Source organism: Lynx rufus, unplaced genomic scaffold (assembly GCF_022079265.1).
Source record: "Lynx rufus isolate CCGP_SWC_20201006 ecotype Redwood Valley unplaced genomic scaffold, mLynRuf1.p SCAF_7, whole genome shotgun sequence".
NCBI lineage: Eukaryota > Metazoa > Chordata > Mammalia > Carnivora > Felidae > Lynx > Lynx rufus.
The window spans coordinates 80775095-80800628 of NW_025814889.1; the positions used below are offsets into that span (position 1 = coordinate 80775095).

The following is a 25534-nucleotide window of genomic DNA, read 5'->3' on the forward strand; positions in this document are numbered from 1 at the left end:
TCCGCTCCGGCCCCGGCCCCAGCCCGGCGCGCTCGGCTCCCGGCGCCCTGCTCGGCGCTCCCCGCTCGCGGCCCCGGGGACTCTGCGGCCGCCGATTGGCTCCGCACCCGCCCCTCCCGGCCCCCTCCCCCTCCCCCCCGCCCGGAACCTTAACCCCGTCGTGGCTGCGCCGCGGGCTGCGGGGGTCTCCGCCCCGCGGGCGGGCGAGCGAGCCGGGCGTGGCCGGGTCCCAGTCTGGGTCGGCGGCCCAGGCGGGCCTCCGGGTGTCCTCAGAGCTCGGGGCAGGGAGTGGGGGTGGGGAGCGGTACGGAGAACTTCTCCAGGCTAGGGGGACAGGTTTTAGGAGCAGGAAGGTGGAGGGGCGCTGGCAGGAGGAGGCGGCAAACGCGAGAGGAAGATTTCGTTTATGATCCTGCAAGGGGTTGTCTCATAGAGCAAAGAAGGGAAGGGGATTTAGGCATGCAGCAGGAGGGATGAAGGCTAGACAAGGAGAGGGACTTTCCCTTGAGAAGAAAACAGTAGAGCGAAGGGGAAAACTCGGAGGGGAGGTGTGAGGGCTGGGCGCGGGTCTTCTGTTCACTCGGCCGGCAAGCAGGGGGGAACTGAGGCCTTACAGGGTCTCCAGAGGCCAGAGCCTCTCTGTTGAAGTACCGATGGGAGTGGGTGGAGGGCTCAGGGAGAGAGGACCATCTGGGACTCAGCAGAAGGAGTGTTGGGGGTGGGGAGCTGATGATGCTTGTGAAATAGATTTCTCTTTCTGCTTGCTAAACTACGGGGCTGGGAAAGCAGGTGAAAGGCCTGCAAGGGGAGAATGCTGGGGGATGGAACGGAAACTCCTGGTGGGGTGACTCGTTTACAGTTGGGGTTGATTTCCAGTTCCACTACTGGTGGGATAATGAAAGTGATCTGCTGTAACTGAAGGGATGGAGGTTAGACTAGGTGAAGAATTTACCACCTTGGTGTAGGACCAGATGTCAATCAGGACCAGTGAGTGAGGCAGATAGGATATTCATAGGAGCTGTTGGGCACCATGCCAGGGCCTGGGGGCCATCGCATAGAGGGGAAAAGAGGTGCCATGGACCTGGGGAGGGGCAGGGCTAATGAACCACCGGGGGTGGGGGTGGGGAGGAGAAGAAGTAGGGAGGAGAAGGGACAGGGAGTTCTGGGGGAGGGGCTGGGCCAGGGCCAGGGCCAGAGATCTGTTTCTTTAGCCTTAAGCCCAGCAACTGCAAGTTCCATACAGATTAATGCCTGGTTCTCTGGGGTCCCTATGATCACCCTTTCCTCTAAGGGGTCAGCCTCAACTCTTAGTTGCCTCCTCTCCTGGGCAGCCCTTCCCTGACCTGGATTTCACACCACCCCTTCCCCTTTTACCTCCCAAAATAACCTCCCCTCTCACCCCCCTCCCCGCCCCCCCCAGCCATATCTTTTTACACATGCCAGGCTCAGCTCAGTTTTCTCAGGACAACACTGGGGCATAGGGACCCAGTGGGCCAGGCAGACCTCCATTTGCATGCTAACTGACCCCATTTTATTGTCACTAGACTCTAGGAATGACCCCCTACACTCAGCATGCACTTGTGGGGGGGGGCTTTTCATTCTTTTAAAAAACATTTTTCCAGTTTTATTGAAAAGTAATTGACATGCATCACTGTATAAATTTAAGGCATACAGTATGATGATTTGATTTACATATATTGTGAAATGATGACCACAATAGGGTCAGCTAACATCCATCTTCTCATATAGATACAAAAAAAAAAAAAAAGAAAGAAAGAAAGAAAAAGAAAAAAAGGGGAAAACCATTGCTCCTTGTGATAAGAACTCAGGATTTACTCTGTTAACAACTTCCCTATATAGCTATATAGCTATAGTCATCATGTTGTACGTTCCATCCCTTATTTATTTACTTATTTGAAATTTTGTTTAATGTTTATTTATTTTGGGGAAAGAGAGAGGGAGAGCATGAGCAGGGGAGGGGCAGAGAGAGAGGGAGACACAGAATCTGAAGCAGGCTCCAGGCTCTGAGCTCTCAGCACAGAGCCCGATGCGGAGCTTGAACCCACAAACCGTGAGATCATGACCTGAGCTGAAGTCTGATATTTAACCAACTGAGCACTTATTTATCTGAAATCTGGAGGTTCGACCTTTTGACTACCTTCCTCCACTCCCCCTCCCCCTGTCTTCTGCTTCTGATAACCACCAATCTTATCTCCTTTTCTCTGAGTTCAATTATTTTTTAAGATTCCACATATAAGTGAGGTCATACAGTATTTGTCTTTGATTTATTTCACTTAGCATAATGCTCTCAAGGTCTATCCATGTTGTCACAAATGGCAGAATTTCCTCATTTTTTTTTTATGGCTGAAAAATATTCCATTATATCTATAAATCTATATCTATATCTAATCTATGTCTATATCTATCTATATCTATCTCACAAGGTTATCCCTTCATCCATCTGTGGTTGTGTGTCTTCCTATTGTAAATAATGCTGCCATGAACGTGGGGGTGCAGATATCTTTTTGCCTTTAGCCTCTCTTTGACGTAGCAAGGCCAACCAGGAAAACAACTGATTGTATTTCCCAGCCCCTCCCCTGAAACTACCCCCATGCCCCCAACCAGAGTGACTGGGGAGGGAGGGGATAAGAAGACACTGAAGCCAAGAGAATAAAGGTGGGGTGGGGAACGCAGGACCCATTAGCAGGCAGGCACTTTGATTTCCTCCTCACTCACTCACCTCCTAACCACGCATACCCAGAGCAGAGTCCAGAGTATCCTCTACATAGGTGACTGGCACATCCCTTACCCCATTCCACTGGGACTCTGGAACTTGAAGCCAGGATTCTCACATTCCTGGGTCTCTGGAGCCCCAGAATCCCCTCACTGAGCTTCAGTTTCCTCATTTGTAAAATGGGAGAAGAGTCTCCACCTGATAGGGTATCATCTGAGGTAAGATACTGGCATGTAGAAGACCCTCGATGAACCCATGGCTGCTGTCGTTACTGTCTTGTTATCTCCTAGCAGACAGCAGAGTTTGGGGAGACATCCCTCCAGGGTTTCATCAGGAGAACCTCTACCCTACCCCAGTCATCCAATTTGCCTGGGCCTCTTTCCCTTGTATCCCTCAGACTTTGGTCTGGCCATGGAAATTCCTCCCCAAGTCCTACACCCACCCTTCATGTTGCTTCCTCAAGCTCCAGAGTCTCCGAACCCATGGTCCGAAAGCTACAGGTAGGGAGAGGGGCCCCGATTGCTCAGGCCTTGGGGAGATGCCCCATGAGGGGCTGTGTGGGAAGAAGGGTCCCGGGAGCAGCCGGTGCTGGGGTGGAGGCAGAGGAGGAGAGAGCCGGGAGAGGGAGGAGACAGCTCCGGGCTTGGCTTTTCCAGGAGGAGGCTGGGTGCGGGTGGGCGAAGCGTTTCTGGGTAGTGGGGAGGTGGAGTGTGACTGGCCTCAGCTCCTGGTGCTGGGGTCTCCGCGTGGGCTACAACGGGTCTGTCCGTGTGTCCTGTTTGGACCTTTATTCATGCCAGAGCTGGGTGAGTGGCTGTGTCTGATGGGCTTGTGGGTGGAAGAAGGCACGGGTTGCTCACACACGGGGCTGGGGAGTTGCGGAGGGCCTGCCATCCGCTCTTGGAACCCTCTAGAATAAGAGGTGGAGCCTGCGCTGCCCCAGACCTTCCCCAGCTCGCTTGTGTCTGTGCGAGCGTGCTCGTTTGTACGAGCGTTCCCATCCCCGCTGCAGTCACAGCCCGGCCGGAGGAGCGGCCGCTGTTCTGCGCAGTGCCCTTCTGGGTCCATGAAATATTTAAGGCTACAGGGATGTGACTTGGTGATGCAGTCACTTAGCCTTAGCTCCCACCCGCCCTGCTCTGGGAGCTGGACTCTGGGTTGATGGGGCTGCTCTTTTCGCTCTCAGCACGGTCTTCTCTTATTTATCTGTCCTCCTTACCCCCACTCAGCTTCTCAGGCATTGATTCACGACTCCTCACAACTGACCAGGAGGGAGGCATATGTTAGGATCTTTATTTTACTTTTCATGGGCGGGGCCGTGGAGCAAACTGATGCTGGGATGGGCCGCTTGGGTTGGCGTTTGGGTGGTTAGAGGTCAATTCTTCCCTCTGCTGCCAACTCTCTGGGCCACTGTGGGGCAATCGCTACCTCCCTACCCCCGAACACACAGTGGCCTTTGTTTCCTCACCTGTAAATGAGGGGAGCAGGTGACTACGTGGGTTTCTCCCCATTCTAATATTTTGTCATTTGGGGTTAGGGGTGCTCTAGCCACATATTGGGAAGTCTCAGACCCAGGGTTGGGACCCAGAGGTAGGGACCTCACCTCTATCTTTGCATGTCTCCCTGCCTGGCCAATGTGGCAGGGGTTAAACCCCTGCCTGTTGGATACATAATGCATGCATACTTTTTTTTTTTTTTTAAACATTTATTACTGACAGACAGAGACAGAGCATGAGCAGGGGAGGGGCAGAGAGAGGAGGAGACACAGAATCCAAAGCAGGCTCCAGGCTCTGAGCTGTCAGCACAGAGCCCGATGCGGGGCTTGAACTCATAAACTGCGAGATCATGACCTGAGCTGAAGTTGGACGCTTAACCGATGGAGCCACCCAGGCACCCCGCCTGCATGCTTTTTCACACATATAGCTCTGAGGAGGTGAGGCTAGAGACTGATTTATACACCAAAGGAGCAACGACCCCATCCAAGTGGTCCCCCTGGGAAGCCATATGTTCATACCGATTTGCTGCAGTTTCTCAAACATTTCTGGAAACTTTTGGAATCATCTGAGATCTTGTGACATATGCTCTGAAAATCCTCATGGTAGAGTGAATCTTTGTCCTTTGGAGTGGCTTTGCTCTTCTGGAAACGCCTGAGAGTCTTCAGGGGTCATGCATTGTGAAGAAGGAGGGAAGCCAGGTGGGGAGAAGAACTTGATCTGGAACTGAGGTGCGGGTACCCCGGAGTGAGGCTGCATGTCCCTTGCAGCTCTGACACCCATCTAGAAGGCCTCTCTGCAAGAGAAGTTTCCAGAGCTTCTTGTGAGCCCCAGCAGCACCAATGGCGGGGATGTGTGGCGTCTAGGGGGATGACTTGGAAGGCCCAGCCTCCCTCCACTGTGTACGTCCTGGTTTGCCTGTGAAAAAGCCCATCGTTGCAACTCTGCCAGGCGTGGGTACACCCCCCTGCAGCTGGCGCTCTCGGGAATGGGGCCAAAGCTGGTGATTCAAACACAGGGGCTGCTCATTTCCAAAGTGCTTTGCGTCTTCTTGAACCACAAACTGGTAGAAGTGGAAGAGACATGAAGATCAATCCACTCCCCCCTTCAAACTAGAGAGGGGAAACTGAGGCCAAGAGAGAGGAAGCAGCTCTCCCCAACTAGAATCCATGCCAGTGCTTTTCCCGATAAGCCAGGTTTGGCGGCTTTTGCGGGGCAATGGCTGAACCTGGAACAGTGGTGTGGACCAGATGACCTCTTGAGAGGCACTTTAACCCTCTGATCATCACCAGCTCAGAAGAACCTGTCCTTAGCTGGCCCCTCCTACTCCAACTCTGACAGGTTGCATTCATTCTTCCAACCAGTATTTATTGGGTGCCAGGCATTATGCTAAGTGCCGGGGATACAGTGGAGCACAAAACAGATAGTCTCTGAGCATCTTACAGCCTAGGAGGGGTCCGGGCGGTGGTGGGCTGACCAAGCAATTATAAACGATGACTACTACAAAGGGGGAAGTCCAAAGAATGAGATGCATCCAGAAAGGAGGAAGGTCAACGTAACCTCTGACTGCTTAGACCCCTCCCCCCACCCCACCCCCCCAACTCCGTCCCATAGGAGCTCCTTCCCGCATGGGGGTTAAACACCCAGCCTCTGGAGCACTCTGCCTGGGTTCAAGTTATGCCACTTAGTAGCTCTGTGGTCTTGGGCAAATTGTATAACCTCTCTGAGCCTCAGTTTTCCCACCTGTAAATAACAGGTATCCCTACTGTTACAGAGAGGGGTGGGATGAGGTGAGGTCCATAACATGCCTGGCTCAGTGCCTAGTACCCGTTAGGCACTCGAGAAATGGGCATGAGTGATTAGGAGTCCATCTTAGCAAATGTTTTCTCCTTTGACTCTGGAAAAAGCAGGGGGTGAAGAAATGGGGATTTCAAAGCTTTCAGAACTAGGGTTTGGGCATCTGTAGGACATCCCTTGCCCCTTTTCAGCCAGAGCCTGCTCCTCCCCACCTCTGTCTGATCAGCTGTTCTTGATGTCCAGCTGTGTTCTCATCAGCATGGATGGCCTGCTAATTAACACCCGTCCTGTTAATGATTACATCTAATGACTTTGACTTGGGCATGAGACGGAAAATTCCCCAGCCACGGGACTGGATGAGGGTACGTTACCAAGGTAGGAGGGAATGGCCCCCTGGGCTCTGGCCATGTTGTTGATGGTAGGCAGCTGGGGGAGGGGAGCAGATTGCCTGGGTTTTCTCTCTGGGCTGCTCAGCCGGGGGAATGTGGATGGTGGGGGTCATTTGAAAGTTATGGCCAACCGTCCTTCCCCACTCCTCCCAGGCTTGGCAGAGTGCAACAGGCCCCGGCCCAAGCCTTGGCATTCCTCTTGCCACGGGTTGGTGGTTGATTGCTCCTGCAGCCAGGCAAGGCTCGAGATGGTGTATTGGTTTCTCAGGGCTCCTGTAACAAAGTGCCACCAACCGGGTGACGGTGACTCAAAGCAGCAGGAACTTCTTCTGTCACGGTTCTGGTGGCTAGGCGTGTGAAATCAAGGTGTCAGCAGGGCTGTGCTCCCTCTGAAGGCTCTAGGGCAGAATCCTTCCCTGCATCTCTCAGCTTCTGATGGCCCCAGGTTCTCCTTGGTTTGTGGCATCGTTACTCCATTGTTTACATGGCCTTCTTTCCGCTTGTGTCTCTGTGTCCTCTCCTCTTCTTATAAAGACTTCAGTCATGGGGAGCCTGGGTGGCTCAGTCTGTTAAGCTTCTGACTTTGGCTCAGGTCATGATCTTGCAGTTCATGGGTTTGAGCCCCGTGTCGGGCTCTGTGCTGATGGCTCGGAGCCTGGAGCCTGCTTCAGATTCTGTGTCTCCCTCTCTGTCTCTCCTCTGCTCGTGCTCTGTTTTTCTCTCAAAATAAATAAGTAAACATTAAAAAATAAAGACTTCGGTCACTGGATTTGGGATCATCCCCTAAATCCACGATAATTTCATCTCAAGATCCTTAATTAATTACATACATCTGTAAAGACTCTAGTTCCAAATAAGGTCACAGCTGAGGTTCTAGGTGTACCTGAATTTTTTGGAGACACTACGTGCCCCACTACAGATGGTGCCTGGCAGGGCAGAGAGGTGATGCTGACCCTGTGGCCCGTGCTGGGGCTGTCACCTGCCTCTCCTCCCCAAGTAGAGGAAGTTCTCAGGAACTCTGGGAGGGGCTGACTCGGGTCTCAAAAGGCCTAGAAAGGGAGGCGACTAGTGGAAAGTGGTGAAGGGATGGGAGTAGGGATGTTCTAGATTGGAGAAAAGAAGGCTGAGAAGACTTTGAAGGGAAAATCCTGGGTCCCTGTAATTTAGTCCTATCGGAGGGGAGTGTGTAACCCATGTTATACTGTATATATGTTATCTATATACATACTATGGCATGTATTGTATACTGTATGTTATATTTTATATTATGTGGCAACCACCACTTGTCGTGTAATAAGAAAATAAAGTTGCAGTTTGATTTCCCCGGTGAGTTTGATTCATGACATTATCCTTTATGCTTCATTGGGATGCTGGACAGGGGCATTTTTTTCCCTTGCTCTAAAGAAAGACTCTTAACTATTTTGCTTATTCTCACGTAAGAGACAGGCATGGAGCGTTGATCAGAAACTAGAACAACCAGGCGAGTACATGAATCAAAACTTGGCGCTATTTAATGCCATTCTTGTGCCGCCTGTTGGGCCCTGCTTCAGTTGCCGGGGAAAGGAGAGGGTGACTGGCTTCTGTCTGTCATGTTCTCCCTCCTCCCCTGCCCCCCAGGCCTGCCCTTCGCCCACTCTCACCGGTTGCCTTTTCAGAGTGAGGTGCGGTGGGGAGAGGTGGGGTGGTGTGGAGCAGACAGGAAGGGGCAGGTGAGATTTCACTCGGTGATACTCAGACTCCTCTTCCATCAGCCGGTGGTATCCTTGCCCCTTTCTCTCTGATCTCTGGTGACTGTTCTCTCGTGGGCCCTTTCCTGGCTTCTCAGAGCTTTGCTGTCAGCCCCATTCCCCTGTGTTCCCTGACTCCAGGAATTTGAGGCTCCTTCTTCAGCCGTTGGGGTCCTTGTGTCCCTCGAGGTAGCCCTACTGGACAGCGCCCAAGATGGATGCGTGGGGATATGCTTGTTTCTCTCCCAGGACCCAGAGCGAATTCTTCTTTGCCAGGCAAACTAGCTCAGGGCCTTCTAGAGGACCAGCTCCGTCAGTCTGCCCACATGGCGGTTCCTTGGTCCTTCCTTCTCCTTCTAAACTTCTGGGTGGCATCCAGGCCTCAGGACACTCTGCCCTTACCTCAAGGGGCCACATACTCAGCTTTTGGGGTAACCTCTGTAAGCATCCACTGGGTTTGCTGTGAGGTGGGTAGGCCCTATCTCCTTCCCTGGGAGAGGGGAGATGGGGCTCACAGCACAGCTTTATCCAAACATTGCCTCCTAATAAAATCCTCCCTTCCCTCTGTACTATGAGATTAAAAAAATTTTTTTAAATTTATTTTTGAGAGAGAGAGAGACGGAGCACAGGCAGGGGAGGGGCAGGGAGAGAGGGAGGCACAGAATCCGAAGCAGTCTCCAGGTTCTGAGCTGTCAGCGCAGAGCCTGATGTGGGGCTTGAACTCACGAGATGTGAGATCATGACCTGAACTGAAGTCAGACACTCAACTGACTGAGCCACCCAGGCGCCCCTTGTACTATGAGATTAAAAAAAAATATCCTTGGTCTGGCCGAGGTGGTCAGAAACTAGTTCTTAAAAATTTCCTTTGAAATTTGTCATATGATGAGTTGGTACTTCACTTTAAAATCTCACCTGTTGGGGGCACCTGGGTGGCTCAGTCTGTTAAGTGTCCGACTTTGGCTCAGGTCATGATCTCACGGTTCATGAGCTTGAGCCCCACATCGGGCTCTGTGCTGACAGCTCAGAGCTTGGAACCCGCTTCAGATTCTGTGCCTCCTTCTTTCTCTGCCCCTCCTGCACTAGCACTCTCTCTCTCTCTCTCTTAAAAATAAATAAACATTAAACATTTTTTAAAAAACCCTCATCTATTGTATCTTGGCGCCTACTTGAACTTCTAATTTTAATATCTTGTTACAAAAGCACCTGGGACAGTTAAGATTGTGCCAGCAGAGGGGGGCATCATGTTCTAAATCCATACTGGCAACTTCTCCGCCTCAGGGAAGGGGAGGACACCAAACAAATGGCCAGAGGCCGAAGGGCCACCAGAGGGCAGCAGATCCTGTTTCAAACTCTTGTCTTTCATTGTACTCCTTGGAATAGTTTCTCATTGTTCCCAGAGACCAGGTAGAGCCCAGGTGGTGGGCCATACGGAGGGGCTCAGTTCTCCTGGTGTCTCCACTGGTTCCCCCATGGTGACCCTACTTTCTGAATTTCTGCAGTCTGACCACTGTTCTTCTGTTTGAAGCATCAAAAATGTCAGTCTACACTGAGCAGTAACAGCCACTAAACACCTACGTCGTAATGCGCCTGGAGATGAAGCCATACCCTCTGCCTTGGAGAAGCCCGACCAGGGAGGGAGAACGGCGCCCAGACACGACGAGCTGCAAAATGGCAACTGTTGTTGTAGAGACAGAAATAAGGGTCTTGTAACTGAACACACAGAACCACGGAGCGGGTTGGCGGTTGCCAGGGACAGGGGTGGGGGAAACGGGTCAAAGGTGGTCACAGGTGCAAACTTTCAGTTATGAAGGATGAAAAAGTTCTGGGGATGTCATGTACGGCATGGTGACGACAGTTAACAATACTGTATTGCATATTTGAAAGCAGCTAAGAGGGTAGATCTTAAGAGTTTTTACATACACACACACTCACACTTGTAGCTGTGAGGTCATGGGTGTGCTAACTGGCCGAGCTATGGGAATCACTTCCCAGTACTTACTTTTATCAAGCCATCACATTGTACGCCTTGTATGTCAATTACGTCTCAATAAAGCTGGGGAGGTGGGTGGGAGAGAAATAAGGGCTTTGGGAGCACTGAGATTGGAGCACGGGCTGCAGAAGGCTTCTCTGAGGAGGGGAATTGGGGTCAGGTTTTGTTTTTTTTTAAGGATGAATAGGAATTTGGGGAAGAAGAGGTGAGGAATAGGGGGAGGTAGACTGACAAATCCCGGGAGACAAGGGAGCGGACAGGTGACAAGGGAGGTGGAGGACAAGAGCTTCCTTTCCCATTCCCAGGAGGCGGGTCTAAGGCTGGATGGCGGCAGGATTTTATTAAAAACCGAGGTGGAGGCGCAGAGAAAAGCAGGATGGGTGCTTTGAGCTTCTCAGAGAAATGCTACTTGAATACTTGAAGGAATTCATGTGGCTTAGCCAGGCTTAAAGAAGACTCAGGGGTGGGGTGATTTTGGCATAACAGGGGAGCTGAGGGCATGGGCTTTGGATGGAGTGGATGTTGGAACGGATCCTGGTTCTTCCAATACCCGGGGGGGGGGGGGGGCCTGGACTGACTGCCTTACTTCTCAAGCTTATTTCCTAATCCGTGGAATGGGAATAGTGATTCCTCTATGGTAGGGCATTGCGAGTCTTGATGGAGATAATAAACATAAAATGCTTAGCACGGTGCCTGGTAAGCTTGGTTAAATGGCAGCATTTATTATTGGAGTGACAATTACCTTTAGATGTCACATGGAAGCACCCAACTTACTCGTGTTGTTCTGTCAGGGCTGAGGCAGCCATGCCAGTGAGAGGGAGAGAGACCTGGCCTGGCTGGGAGGAAGGATGCTCTTACAGTCGGAGGCACCCAGGCCTAGAAGAGGCTGCACTGTGTGTGAGGAGACATGTGTTACTGGACGTACGCAAGAGGCTGTCTGGGACAGGTCTGGGACCTGTTTCGGTTCTATTTCAATCCTTTGAGATCCTGGGTTGCTCTGAAACTGTGCAGGGGAGTCTACGAATAGAAGATTCCGTGATTCACCTTGAAGGAGAAGGGCCCCGGGGACAGGGGAGACGGAGCTGGCGGTGGAGAGAATCAGTGCCTCTCCTGAGCTAGGGCCAGTTTACCCAAGGCCTTAGCTATCTTGTCTCCTCAGGTGAGGGGAGGGCATGTGGGAGGCTCTGTGGAGGCGGTCCCAACCCTCATCCTGAGTCCCTGTGATGGGACTCCATTTTCTGTGCGGGAAGGTTGGGAGTGGTGGGGAATATTCTTTTTTAAGACCCCTTCCTTCACTTCCAATAAGAGAGTCCCCATTCTGGGGACCCCCTGTGCATGCCTTGAAAAGCCCTTCCTGAGACAGAATTTCAGGCTTCCTCACGGCAGTGTCTGGACCTCTGGTGCTGTGCCATGTTCTCAGCGAAGGTGGCCTTTTCTTCACCTCTGCATTAATTCTGCAGATCCTGGGGAAGGGAGCCCCGGGCCTTTGAACAAAAGCTTCCCAGGGTCTTTTCTTCCCAACCACTCTGAGGGAGGGAGATCGTTACCTGCCACTACTCCCCTGTGCCCCTTTCCATTAGAGGAGAGGACGTTGCTCCCTTCTTCACAAGGGATGTAGTGAACCTTCGAGTCTCTCTCTGTTCTTTACTTGTTCCTCCGAGGAAAAGAGTAGCTAATTTCATCCCTCCTTCCCTCCTTTCCTCCTTTCCTCCTTCTCTTCTTCCCTCCTTCCTTCCTCCTTCCTCCCTCCCTTCCTTCCTTCTTTCTTTCCTTCCTTCCTTCCTTCTGCTCATAAATTCAATTTGGATTTTTCTTTTTTTTATTTTTATTTTTTTTTTTAATTTTTTTTTCAACGTTTTTATTTATTTTTGGGACAGAGAGAGACAGAGCATGAACAGGGGAGGGGCAGAGAGAGAGGGAGACACAGAATCGGAAACAGACTCCAGGCTCCGAGCCATCAGCCCAGAGCCTGACGCGGGGCTCGAACTCACGGACCACGAGATCATGACCTGGCTGAAGTCGGACGCTTAACCGACTGCGCCACCCAGGCGCCCCAATTTGGATTTGTTTATTGAACTCCCCTTGCCCAGTAATTGCTGTTCACGATACTAGAGAGAAATGATAAATACTAATAATTCGCAAGTTCCCAGGTTTCATAGAGCTTACATTTTTGTGAGGGAGAGAGTATATAAACAGGTAGACAAATGTGTACATAAGATAATTTCAGAATGTGGTGACTGCAGTGAGGCAATAAATAGGGTGAGGGGACTGATGGGAGGGTAGATGGGGGTGGGCACTGAATGGGGTGGCCAGGGAAGCTCTCTCCGAGGAGGTGACCTTTCAGCGTAGTCCTGAAGGATGAAAAGGAGCCAGCTAAGCAAAGAGCAAGAGGAACAAGGTTCTTAGCCAAAGGAACAGCAAGGATGGAAGCCCTGAGTTGGGAAAATGCTCATGTGTCCCAGGACCATGAAGGATGCCACCATGGCCATGAAGTGGTGAGCAGGAGAGTGGAGTGAAATGAATGGGAACTAGACCAGTAAGGGCCTGTAGGCCCTGGTAAGGAGTTTGGATTTTATTCGAAGTGCAATTGGAAAACATCGACGATGGGGCCCCTGGGTGGTTCAGTTGGTTAAAAGCATCCAACTCATGATTTTGGCTCAGTTCATGATTTCACTGTTTGCGAGTTTGAGCTCTGCATGGGGCCCTGTGCTGACAGCGTGGAGCCTGCTTGGGATTCTCTGTCTCTCCCTCTCTCTGCCCCTTCCGTTTGCGTGCACGCATTCTCTCTCAAAATAAACGAACATAAAAAAAAAGATGAAAAAAAAGACCACCTGTGAGGTTTTCACGGTGGAAACAATTAATTTTCATGACTAACTGACATGATTTGATATACTTTAAGAATATCGCTTGTCTGGGGCGCCTGGGTGGCTCAGATGGTTAATGTCTGACTCTTGGTTTTGGCTCAGGTCATGATCGTGAGATCAAATCGCAAGACGCGCAGCCTCACTCAGAGCCTGCAGTCTGCTTGGGATTCTGGCTCTCTCTATCTCTCTCTCTGCTCCTCCCCTGATCATGTGCACACTCTCTCCCTTTCTTTCCTTCTCTCTCAAATAAAAATGAAGATAATGATGAAAGAAGATCATTTGTCTTTTGGAGGTTGGTTTGGAAGGGGTAAGGGTGGAGGCAGAGAGGTTAGTCAGGAGGCGTTTGCAGAAGTCTAAGTGACAGATCATTCTGGTGAAACTGGGATGGTGGCATGGGGATGGAGAGAGTGGGATGAAGTCAAGATGTATTTTGGAGATAGAGTCTAAGGCTCTGTCGATGCGGGGATTGACGCAAAGGCAAAAGTCAAGATTGAGTCTTAGGTTTTTGATTTGAAGAATTGAGTATATGAGGTTATATGTAATGAGATGGGAAGGTGAGGTGGACAAGTATATGAAGATACTAGTTCAGGTGCAACAACAAGATCTCGATACCCTGGCTTAAGTGGAAGTTAAACATGGGTAATATGGTGGCTTCACAATATTCAAGACTCAGGTTCTTTCTATCTTGTAACTTGTCCTTTTCAAAATGTGGCTTCCATTTAGTGGCCTGTGATGGCAGTGCCAGCTCTCACCTCTTCATCTCATTCCAGTTGGTGGGAAGGGGGGAAAAGAGAAGGGGGAGGATGTAACTCCTTTTCTGTCACTGCCCTCTGTAATTTGCCATCATCATATTGGCTCATATCCTACCAGCGGCAACCAAGTCACATGGCCACATCTAACTGCAAAGAAGCCTGGGAAATGGAGTCATTAACTACGTGGAAAAAGTGGTGACGTAGATCAGGGGTCTGGGTAAGGCCAAAGCGTTGGTACAACTGAACTTCTAGAGGAAAGGAGATGGACGGTCAGGAGGTTGTAGATAAGATGTGATTCTTGGAGATTTTGGAGGTTACTGTGGTAAAGTGTAGGCTGAGGTACAGAGGTCAAGGACTGAGAAGCCAGAGTGTCGGTGAGATCATCTGTGTGAATGAGGAACATCATCAGGAATGTTGACAGGAGCAAGTGAGGGGAAGAAGAGCAGGAGTTGAGGTCATCAGCGAACGAGGGGGGAGGGTTGGGAGGAGGGTGACAGCCTGTGTTCAGAGCTTCCAAGGAGAGGAGGTTTTGAAATTGGAAGGAGGAGCAGAGCTATAGAAGCAGCAGTGGGAAACCGGGAGGCCTTCCCTTCCCACATTCTAGCTCTGAGGTAATTGGCAGTGAGAGGGAGAGAAGCCTCCTCTTGAGAGCCTTATAGGGGCTGTGGGACTCTCAGGAAATCTTAAAAATTTAAGACTAGTCAATTGAGAGAACACTCAATTGTTCTATCAACATTGGCACTACCAAGGAGTTTGCTGATCACATGCCAGGAGTTCCTGAAGTCACAGTAGAAGGGTCTGGGAGAGAGGCCGGGCAGAGAATTGGGTTGGGTTAGGGAGATGGGAGTCTGGATAACTGGATCTTGGAGGCTTTGGCTTGACTTTGGCCATGACTGAGGAAAACAGAACAAGAGGGAATCCCCAGGAGGGATTCGGTTACCCACCTTCCTCTGAGAGCAATTGGAACAGGGTATAGATTTTAGTACCTCCCTGGATGGTTTGGGACCCCTGGCAACTGATTCCTGTGGTACCAAGGCCTAAGTGGGTGTGAGTGGTGGCCGATCCCATGGGAGTGTTAGCAAAATCATGGCCCCCAAGATACCCATATCCCAATCCGTAGAATCTGTACTATGTTAGCTTTCATGGCAAAGGGGAAATAAGGTTTGGGATGGAATTAAGGTTGCTAGTCAGCTGGCTTGAAAATAGTGAGGTTATTCCAGATTATCTGGATGGGTCCAGTGTAAGCACAAGGAACCTTAAATGTGGGGAGGGATTCAGGAGAGAGAACCAGATGGGTGGCAAAGCGAGAAGAGCTTGGCTGGCTGTGGCTGGCTCCGAAGATGGGAGGATGGGACTGAAAGCCAGGGAATGTGGGCGGCCTCTGGAAGTTGGAATGAGCACTGACAGGGTTTCTCGCCTGAGCCTCCAGAAAAGAATGTGGCCCTGCTGACACCTTGATTTCAGCCTCGTGAGACCCATCTTAGACTTCTGTCCTCCAGAACTACAAGATCATACAACTCTGTTGTTTTGAGTCAGTACACTTGTGGTAATTTGTATTTAGACACTGTACTTAGGAAACTAATACAAGATGAAAGGATCTCCTCGTGCAGGCAAGTGCTCCCTCCTGCAGCGTGGGGGTGCTGTGGCAGCCGGGGAGACAGAACATTCATGGGACAGGTTTCACCAGGGAGAGCGGTCCATGCGTTAACAGGAATGTTCCTGAATAGCGTTGCTTCTTTCTCTGCTGCCCTCTCATGATGCAAACACACACGTTTGGACAAGGCTTCCCTTCTCCTTCTCTCCCTTGGGGTATGTCTGCTGTTTCCCCGTCTGCTTACTGGCTCAGGTAGGGAGGAAGTAGAGGAGGCCCCGCTTGGACTTGTGTCTTGACCGCGTTCTTTAGTTCAGCTTGTCAGAGAGGTCAGAGTACCGTGGATTGTCTGGCACTTGTCTGGCCATTAATAAAAGTGATGCTTTGTTCTCCTTTCTGCCCCCTGTTCTGGGAGCACCTTCTCCATGGGCCTGATTCAGAGGGATGGAGGGTTGACAGGCTGTTGGGCCACCCTGGAGCCTTGACAGTAAAATCAGGGACTGGCCTAGGGGGACGCCAGCACGGTGGATTTTTTTTTTAATTTTTTTTTAACGTTTATTTATTTTTGAGACAGAGAGAGACACAGCATGAACGGGGGAGGGGCAGAGAGAGAGGGAGACACAGAATCGGAAGCAGGCTCCAGGCTCTGAGCCATCAGCCCAGAGCCTGACGCGGGGCTCGAACTCACGGACCGCAAGATCGTGACATGAGCTGAAGTCGGACGCTTAACCGACTGCGCCACCCAGGCGCCCCAGCACAGTGGATTTTAACAGGCAAAGGCTTTGAAGTTAACTTTGACCTGCAGCTTTATGGGTGCAGCTGAAGTGGGAATGAAATTACCCCAATTTCGTGTGGGTACAGAGCACAAGATGGTTACATTTTGGCTTCCGATTATTTGTGCTAATCTTTGGTAAGTGGTGCGAGGTTGGCTGTCCCCGATCCTGATTGTCTACTTTGTTTTAAACTACATTTAAGGCCACAGATGGAAGCATGGAAGGATTTTATTTATGGACTGCCCACAGGGTCCTAGAATTATTCCTGCCACACAGCCTCAAGTTGGCTCTGGGTTGTACATTTATTAAGTCAGCCCTGACCTCTGATCTCAGAGGCCTGCTGTGGGATTAACCACATAGGTGTGGTGCACTTTGCACAGATAAAAAGGACCACGACCCCTTATGTGGAGGAAACACCAATGTGGATGAAAAGAATCAATGGAATTATTACAAACCTAAAGGTTGGGTTTGTATCTATTTATCAAGGTGTCTTGAATATTGTGTCTTTAGAAATCAGACTTAGAGAATCAAGGAGATATGGGGAGCATTTGAGATGCAAGTCTTGGTCTTAATAGGGAGAAAAATCAGCAGGAAGAGGAAAGAAAAAAGAAGGAAGTTCTGTTGACTGAGCTGGAGAGAAAGATAAGATTTTCTCAGGAGAAAGGTTGAGTTCTTAGGGGCCTTATTTGAGATATAGCAAAAGAAAAAGGAAAGGTCTCCCTATCGAGTGTTTTTAAGGACTGAACTAGAAAAGAGCAGAGTATTTATTCATTTCTTCTGGGCAAAAGATATGAACAGACACTTTTCAAAAGAAGACATCCAGACGGCTAACAGACACATGAAAAAATGCTCCACATCACTCATCATCAGGGAAATACAGATCAAAACCACAATGAGATACCACCTTACACCAGTCAGAATGGCTAAAATAAACAACTCGGGCAACAACAGAGGTTGATGAGGATGTGGAGAAAGAGGAACCCTTTTGCATTGTTTGTGGGAATGTAAACTGGTGCAGCCACTCTGGAAAACAGTATGGAGGTTCCTCAAAAAACTAAAAATAGAACTACCCTATGACCCAGCAATTGCACTACTAGGTATTTATCCAAGGGATATAGGTGTCATATTTTTGAAGGGGCATATGCACCCCAATGTTTATAGAAGCACTATTGACAATGGCCAAAGTATGGAAAGACAGATGAATGGATAAAGAAGATGTGATATGTATATACAATGGAGTATTACTTGACAATCAAAAAGAATGAAATCTTGCCACTTGAAACTATGTGGATGAAACTAGAGGGTATGATGCTAAGCGAAATTAGTCAGAGAAAGACAAAAATATGACTTCACTCATATGTGGAATTTAAGATACAAAACAGATGAACAGAAGGGAAGGGAAGCAAAAATAATATAAAAACAGGGAGGGGGACAAAACATAAAAGACTCTTAAATATAGAGAACAAACTGAGGGTTGCTGGAGGGGTTGTAGGTGGGGGGCTGGCTAAATGGGTAAGGGGCATTAAGAAAGACACTTGTTGGGATGAGCACTGGGTGTTATATATAGGGGATGAATCACTGGATTCTACTCCTAAAATCGTTATTGCGCTATATGCTAACTAACTTGGATGTAAATTAAAAAATAAAAATAAAGTAAAAAAAAGAGAGGCAAACCAAGAAACAGACTCTTAACTATAGAGAACAAACCGATGGTTACCAGACGGGAGAGGGGTGGGAGGATGGATTAATTAGATGCTGGGGATTAAGGAGGGCACTTGTGATGAACACCGGGTGTGTATGGAAGTGTTGAGTCACTATATTGTACACGTGAAACTAATATTACATTGTGTGTAAAGTCACTGGGATTTAAATAAAAATTTCAAAAAGAAAGACAGAAATATTCATTTCTGGATCCGAGAGGATGAATGGGGCCGATTTAATAAGGATGCAAAGCCGACCGAGGCCGCTAGAGGGAGCCTGGATGGGGCGAGAAACCAACGTAGAAGGGTTTGCATAGTGTCAGCGAGGAAAGGACCTGCTTAGCGGCGAGCACAGCGACTATTGTTAGGTTAGTTTCAAAGGGACACAGTTATTTAAGAATGAGTGGTGGTGGAGGTATTGCCCATGACCTGAGGGGCAGGCCCAGGAATTTGTGGTCAGGACCTCCCTGCTCCCCGAGCAGTGAGAAGATGAAATACACACCAAGGGGAATTCATGCAGGAAAGAAATATAGATCTAGCCACATCTAAGTTAAATTAGGACTACTGGGAGCATTATTCCAAATTTTTAAATATCACAAGATGACAGAAATGTCTTAAACGCCCGACTTTAAGAGAAGAGATAGTAGCATGCTCCCCACCCTCTAGTGGTAAACTGTCCAAATTCACCTCTCCATGGGACGCGGGAGGCCGCTGTGGCTAAGAGCTGGCCTCCTGTATCTTGAATCCTCATTAAGGGTTCTCCCCACCGCCCCCCCCCCCAAAAAAAACCCACAAGACTGTTGTGCACTAGATTCCTGTGTGTTGCTTACTCTCCTTTGGGGGAAAAGTAGATGATCCTATGGGTGAGCTCCCCAGAGTAGCTCATCCTGCCCTATCTCTCGTTTAGTCTGTGAATCGGGGGTGAGGTGGGGTAGGGTGGGGTGGGAATGGGGAGATGGGGTCAAAGCCGAAGGCTCCTTTGGCCTGGGGTCTCCTATCCAGTTTTAACCGAGAGCCCTGAGTTTTGGGTTTATAGAACATCTGTCCAGCTGCTAGGAAGCTGGATGCTTTCACCATTATGTAATGACCCTCATGTCATTTTTTTATTGGTCTCAACTGGAGGGTCAGAACAATGAGTCTGGGGCTTTTAATCTCCAAGGCACTTCAATTTTCCTAACCTAATCTTCTCAAGGAACTTCCCCTCCAATTCTTCCCTAAACTCCAGAATCTCTCTCCACCTTCCTCTGTCATTTTGGCAAGAATTTATGCCTCATCTCAAGAATTTATGCCTGGCAAGAATTTACGAGAAAGACCCATAATAGAACTTTCCATCTAGGTTGGGTGATGTTTTTGGTGGAGTTGTGAGTGTGTCTTTGTATTGGAGGGGAGGGTGGGTAACTAAGGGCAGTGGGCAGGTGGAAACTTTCTGTACCAGGAAAAAGCGAAAGAAGGAAGGATGGAGATTATTTTATCTGCCCCCAGCTGTGAACACACTTCCAGTTTTTTCTGGGCCAGGGCAGCACCTGGCCTGCGTTGCTGTGGGTGGATCACCCTGTTGAACTTCCAAGTGCATTTTTTTTTTTTTTTATGTCCTGGGGGTAGGATAATAGACATCAGAGGTGGCTCCTGCGTTGGAAAAACTCAATCATCCATCTGTCTTTCCTTATTCACACACAGAACACTTCACTTCTGACACTTCTGGTTCCCAGTGCGTGTGAGTTTTCTCCCATCAAGCAATTCTGGTCAACTGGGTGTCCTACAATCCAACTCAGCTCTGACAGTACCTGGAGGTTGCGTTAGCTCCCACAGGGAAAAGGCTCAGTCCCACAAGACTGTCCTCCTTCAGATGCCAATTGCAAGTCTAGGTTGCCACCTGTTCTTCTGACTGATCGGCTATAAATCATATAAATCAGAGCTTCCCATGACCCTTCCCCTGAGTTCAATTAACTTGCTTCGGCTCAGGGAAATGCTTTGTTTACCAGTTTATCAGTTTATTAGAAGATATGATAGAGGATACAGTTGAACAGGCAGACAACGAAATACCCAGGGCAAGGTCCAGGAGGGTCCTGAGGGCAGGTGTTTCTATCCCAGTGGAACTGGGTGATGTCACCCTCCTGGTGTGTGGATGTGTTCACCAACCTGGATGCTCTTAGAACCTCACTGTAGTGGGATTTTATGGGGACTTTATCACATGGGGCATGATCAATCATTGACTCTGTTTCCAGCCCCTTTCCCCTCTCCAGTGAAGTAGGGGTGGGGCTGAAAGTTCCAAGCTTCTAATGATGGCTTGGTCCTTCTGGCGGCCAGCCTCCATCCAGGAGCCTCCAAGAGTGCACCGGAGTCACCTCATTAGAACAAAAGATGCTCCTGTCACTCTTATCACTTAGGAACTTACAAGAGTCTTAGGATCCCCATCGCTGGGATGCGTCAAAGTCCAGATACTAGAACAGGGATGATTCTAATGTGCTTATCACTTAGGAAATTACAAGGATTTTGAAGCTTTGTGCCAGGTATGGGGGAACATAGACCAATACATATATTTTCTATTATCTCATAGTTTCCTTCCTGCCATCCTATCTCCCTTTGAATGGGCAATCTTCCTTCCATTTGTAAGACTGAGAGAGATTTTTATTTTCCCAGTCTCTTCTTTCCCCATTTGGTCCCATATGCCTTTATAGTGAAAACTGCCCAGGGTTGTGTGTGTGTGTGTGTGTGTGGGGGGGTAATTTGGCACATATTAGGTAGATGAGTGTGACATATAGTAGACACTGGGTGGATGTGTGGTGGTGGGTAAATGGGTAGACCCCATCCACCCTGAGGTGAAGCTGAAGTCTTGGCAAATGGGGATGTAGAGGAAGGAAGGTGGAGAGAAGATGAGAGGGCACAGGATGGGACCCTGGGAGCATAGAGTGCATGGTCAGAAAATGTGCCAGCAAGGAAATGGGGGGCTTGGAGAACCAGTAGAGTGCAGCATATTGGGAGGTCAGTGCGGGGAAACTTTCTAGAAGGGGTAATCGTGTCCAGTTCTGCAGAGACCATGAAGAGAGGAGTAGGGACCAGAAATAGCCACCGGGCTTGTTGCTGTCAGTGATGTTGGGGGGAGCAGTTGCTGGAGGGTGTGAAAATGCAGATTGCAGGGGGTGAGGGGTGCAGGGGGTGAGGGAGCAGGGAGGCAGTGTGGATGAAGAGGAGGGGCAGCTTGAGGGGAGTCAAGACCTCACAGAGGATATTTTGGGACGTGGAGACTTGAACAGGTTGTAAACTGAGGAGGGGAGGTTTAAAATTAGAGCGATGGGGTAACTCAGGAAGAATCCTAGTGGAGTGGGGGCCTCCGCCTTCCCTCCTGGCCCGACAAAGCCACCACAGAGCCAGACTGGGATGCAACACTTTAATAAGGGACGTGGGGAGCTGAGAGATGGTGGTCGGGGCAAGGAGGGTTTTGGTGCCGTAGACACCAGCTTTGGCCGGGACTGGGCCTTATTATCATTAGGGCCTTATGACTTCATAGGCATGAGGGAGTAGGTTTTTCAGATAGCTCATGGTTTCTTTTACAGTTTTGTCCAGATTCTTCCCGATTTTATGGCCGAGCTTGGCCAGTTTTCCCTCTGAGGTGGTTGCTGGGGAACATTGGGAGAGAAATGGCAAAGTAAGGTTAGTCCCCTCACGCCTCCCCCACACTCCTCAGTGCTGGCACAATCAGCGGATCCTCCAAATCTCATTTACCTTTCATTCTTGTTCCCCTTCAGCTTCCTTTCTCTTTCCACCCCCAACTTTCTCCCCCAAGGTAGTGTCCCGCCACCGCGTTTTTCTGTTTAATGCCTCCCTCCCGGCTTCTTCCCCTTGGCCCTGGCTCCTACCAGTCCTGGGAGTGAGTTCTGTAGTCTCTTCTGACTGAGAGGCAGCATTTCTGATACTGTCCTCCTGGGGGATGGGGTGAAGCAGCTCGGGCCTTTGACGCTTTGGTCTCCTGGTAGATTTGGTCATATCATCCTCTTCAAAAACCAGCTCTTCTCTGGAGATGAGAGATTCCTCAGAAAGGTTTTCAATGGAGACATGGTCCTTTTCACATATCAGCTGAGCAGCTGGGATCAAGGAGATGGAATGAGGGGCAGAGAAAGAGCTCATGGTAAGCAACAGCCAGCCAGCTCTCTGCAGAGAGTGTCAGGGTTGAGCCATTGCTCAGTCAGTGTAGACCAGAATTGAGATCCAATGCCCGCATCCAAATCTATGAGCACCTAAGGGCACACCCCTGATTTTGAATGCCGTTGAATAGGGATTCCATTCTAGCACATTCACCTTCCCGATGAAAAGAGATTAACTATGCAAACACCCGATCCATTGTCTGGTGCATAGGAGGGGTTCAATAAATACTGGCTCTTTTTTTCTGAGTTCTGGGTATTGCTTGAGTCTTCCTTCTCCGATAAATTGGGGGAAGCTAGCCTGAGACTGAATTGTGTTTATGGATAATCTACAAAGCAGGGTCCTGCGATATTCATGACTTTGAGGCAGTGGAGGAGCCTGGGACCGAGGAGCCCCTCCAGCATCCTCCCCTCAGGGTGAGCTGAAACTCCCTACCTGCTAGCATTTGGGTATGAGATATAGTCATCTTCAATGACTACCCAGCATGAAGTGCTGTTCAAATTGTTCCTGGTCCCCAGATCTTGGCCAATTAGTGCAGCAGGAAGGATTAAGGTCCAGCGCCAGGAGGGATGGTCTCTGCTCCATTTCTTCCTCAGGTGGAGAATTCATCATTTACTGGACCATCTTTCACTACCACCAACTCCCTCTAAAGGATGCCAACATGAGACTTACGGGCATTTATGGGTTGAGACTGCAAGTGGATCTCATCTTCTGGCTCTGAAAAATAAGGGGTTAGAGTTTCCGGAGGTCTTAAGACATTTGACATGTGAGATGCTTGTATGTAGCCACTCCCCACCCAGCATTTCCACCTTCCTTATCCTGTTCTCTGTCTTAGCACTTCTTTTTTTTTTTTTTTAATTTTTTTAATGTTTATTCATTATTGAGAGATAGAGAGAAACTGAGCATGAGCAGGGGAGGGGCAGAGAGAGGGGGAGACACAGAATCTGAAGCGGGCTCCAGGCTCTGAGCTGTCAGCACAGAGCCCGACGCGGGGCTCGAACTCACCAACTGTGAGATCATGACCTGAGCCGAAGTCAGACGTCCAACCGACTGAGCCACCCAGGCGCCCCTGTCTTAGCACTTCTAACACACTTATATAATTTGTTTAATATGCCAATTATCTGTTTCTTTCTCCTAGAATGACATCTCAATGATGACTGAGGTCTCTGTGTTTTGTTAGTGTATCTCAAGTGCCTGGAGCTGTGTGTCTGGCACAGAGTAGGTGCTCAATAAATAGTCATTAAATGAATGTGTGTATATGTCTTGCCCTCATTGTTACAGAGGGAGGCAGGGGGGCCCAGAGGAGGTCAGTGGCTTTGGCGTGTCCAGCACCCTCAGAGGCTGGAATCTTATCTGAATCTCTGTTAACCCATAGTCCATCTTGATTTGGGTCCAGTTGGCTCCTCTGGCCCCAGTGCCCAGGATTTCTAGGGTGCAGGATTCCTGGTATCGTGAGTCCTAGTCCCCTGCCTCCACACCTCAACCATCCCGGGTGTGCAATTTGGTTATGCGTTCTCCACACGGTGCATTACAAGGATTAAGGAGGGGTCTTCCTAGTGCTGACGACTCTCCAGGGGACAGCTCAGTGACCTCTGGGGAACAAAGAGGAGTGTAGCAGAAGCCAGACTCACCATTAAGGATGGCGAGAGAGGTGGAGGCTCAGGTGGCCAGCAGCAGGATGGTAAAGAATTTCATGGTGAACCTGTAGCCAGATCCGTCTTCCCTGGGGAGTCTGTTGAGTGTTGCAGAGGCAGTAGTCCGGCAGAGGCTTTAGGCTTTATTTATCTTGGGGTGGGAAAGGGCTCTGGGGAACCTGGTTCTGGATTGGATCTGGGGGCATTCCAGGTTTCCCCTCCCAAGTCCCCTTTTCTGAATACATTTGTTTTTAGGAAATGGAGCTTCTGGGAAACCAGTTAACAGGAAAGTAAGGCCCCCAGCATTTCCCTGGCGTGGGCCATGCTAAAGGTGTGTCAGCCCCAGGCTCCACCTCCGGAAGTCCTTGGAATAACTAAGTGGGTGTGAGTTTCTCTCCTTCATGGTACTCATTATTGGTGTAATTTTATTTTTATTTGTGTGATCAGTTAATATCTCTCTGCCCCAGGAGGACAGAATTTCCGTGATGGGTGGTGGAACCATGTTTTGTTTGCCACTGTTTTCCCAGAACCTAGAAGGAGCTGGTACATAGTAGGCACCCAGAATATATCATGAGGGTGAATGAATAAAGGCAGGTAGGCTGCAGATAAAACTCTGTCAGTTCAGGAATGAAGGAGCGCGGCCGTTATAGGAATTCTGATTACATGCCAGGTACTGTGCAGAGTTTGTTCATATGGGATATTTTACTTAATTCATCATGGTTGTGAGGTATGTGTTACTCATCAAGCAGGAAAAGCGATATTCACAAAGGTGAGGGTACACATCTGGGTGGATTTGAACCCATGTGAGTCTAACTCCAAACTCTATGCCTGCTACAGGTAAGGTCTGGTGGCTCCAGAGGTGGGCGAGATGAAGCAGTGAGATGCCCAAAGAGCCACATGAGAGGCGGTGGGGGACGCACCCAGGACTTGGGCCTGGCTCTGGGCCTAGGGCCGAACTCATTGATCTCCGGTGCCTCCCTCAGGTTGGAATTTTTGAAACGTTTTTATTTAAGTTCTGGTTAGTTAACGGACAACGTCATATTAGCTTCAGGTGTACAGTGTAGTGATTCAACACTTCCGTACGTCATCCTGTGCTCATCACAAGTGCCCTCCTTAATCCCCATCACCTATTTCACTCATCCCCCCCCCCCCCCCCCAACACACACCTCTGGTAACCATCAGTTTGTTCTCTACTGTTAAGAGTTTGTTTCTTGGTTGGCCTCTCCCCCACCTCTCTTTTTCCCCCCTTTGCCTGCTTGTTTTCTTTCTTAAATTCCACATATGAGTGAAATTATATGGTATTTGTCTTTCTCTGACTTATTTTGCTCAGCTTAATACTCTCACCCCATCCATGTTGTTGCAAATGGCAAGATTTTATTTTTTCATGGAGTGATATTCCATTGTGTGTGTATTATATATATATGTATATATATATATGTATATATATATATGTATATGTATATATATATGTATATGTATATATATGTATATATATATATATGTATATACATACACGTCTTCTTTATCCATTCATCAGTTGATGGACACTTGGGGCTGTTTCCACAATTTGGTTATTGTAGATAATGCTGCTATAAACATCGGGGTGCATGTATCCCATTGAATTGGTATTTTTGCATTCTTTGGGTAAATACTAGGTTGGAATTTTTCATAATCTCTCTGGGACATGTTTTGGGATCATCTCCAGGAAGGAGGGGGTCGGCTGTACCCTGAGACGGCACCTCGGGTCTTCAGCAGGGGCGTGGCTTGCTGGGGGCGTGGCTTACGCCCTGACGGTAAGGTCCCACCCGCAGGCCCCAAGAGAACTGTGGACTCTGTGGGCCAAGGTGAGAGGTGAAGCCTTCTTCCCCCCGCATCCCTCCTGGCAGCAGCGGGAGGGAAGAGCCTGGGGGCTGGGGGTCAGCCTCCAATCGCTCTAGCCCTGCTGTCTCC

The 25534-nt window shown here is 49.4% G+C and overlaps 1 protein-coding gene across 1 annotated transcript; it reads right to left on the reverse strand.

Annotated features, from left to right (window-relative positions):
* Positions 1 to 21296: 21296 nt before the first annotated feature.
* Positions 21297 to 23645, reverse strand: LOC124501556 (glycosylation-dependent cell adhesion molecule 1-like). Its single transcript, XM_047065849.1, is given in 4 exon segments — positions 21297 to 21427; positions 21668 to 21892; positions 22623 to 22667; positions 23582 to 23645. Coding segments are annotated over 4 exon segments (465 nt in total).
* Between the last annotated feature and the right edge of the window lie 1889 nt (positions 23646 to 25534).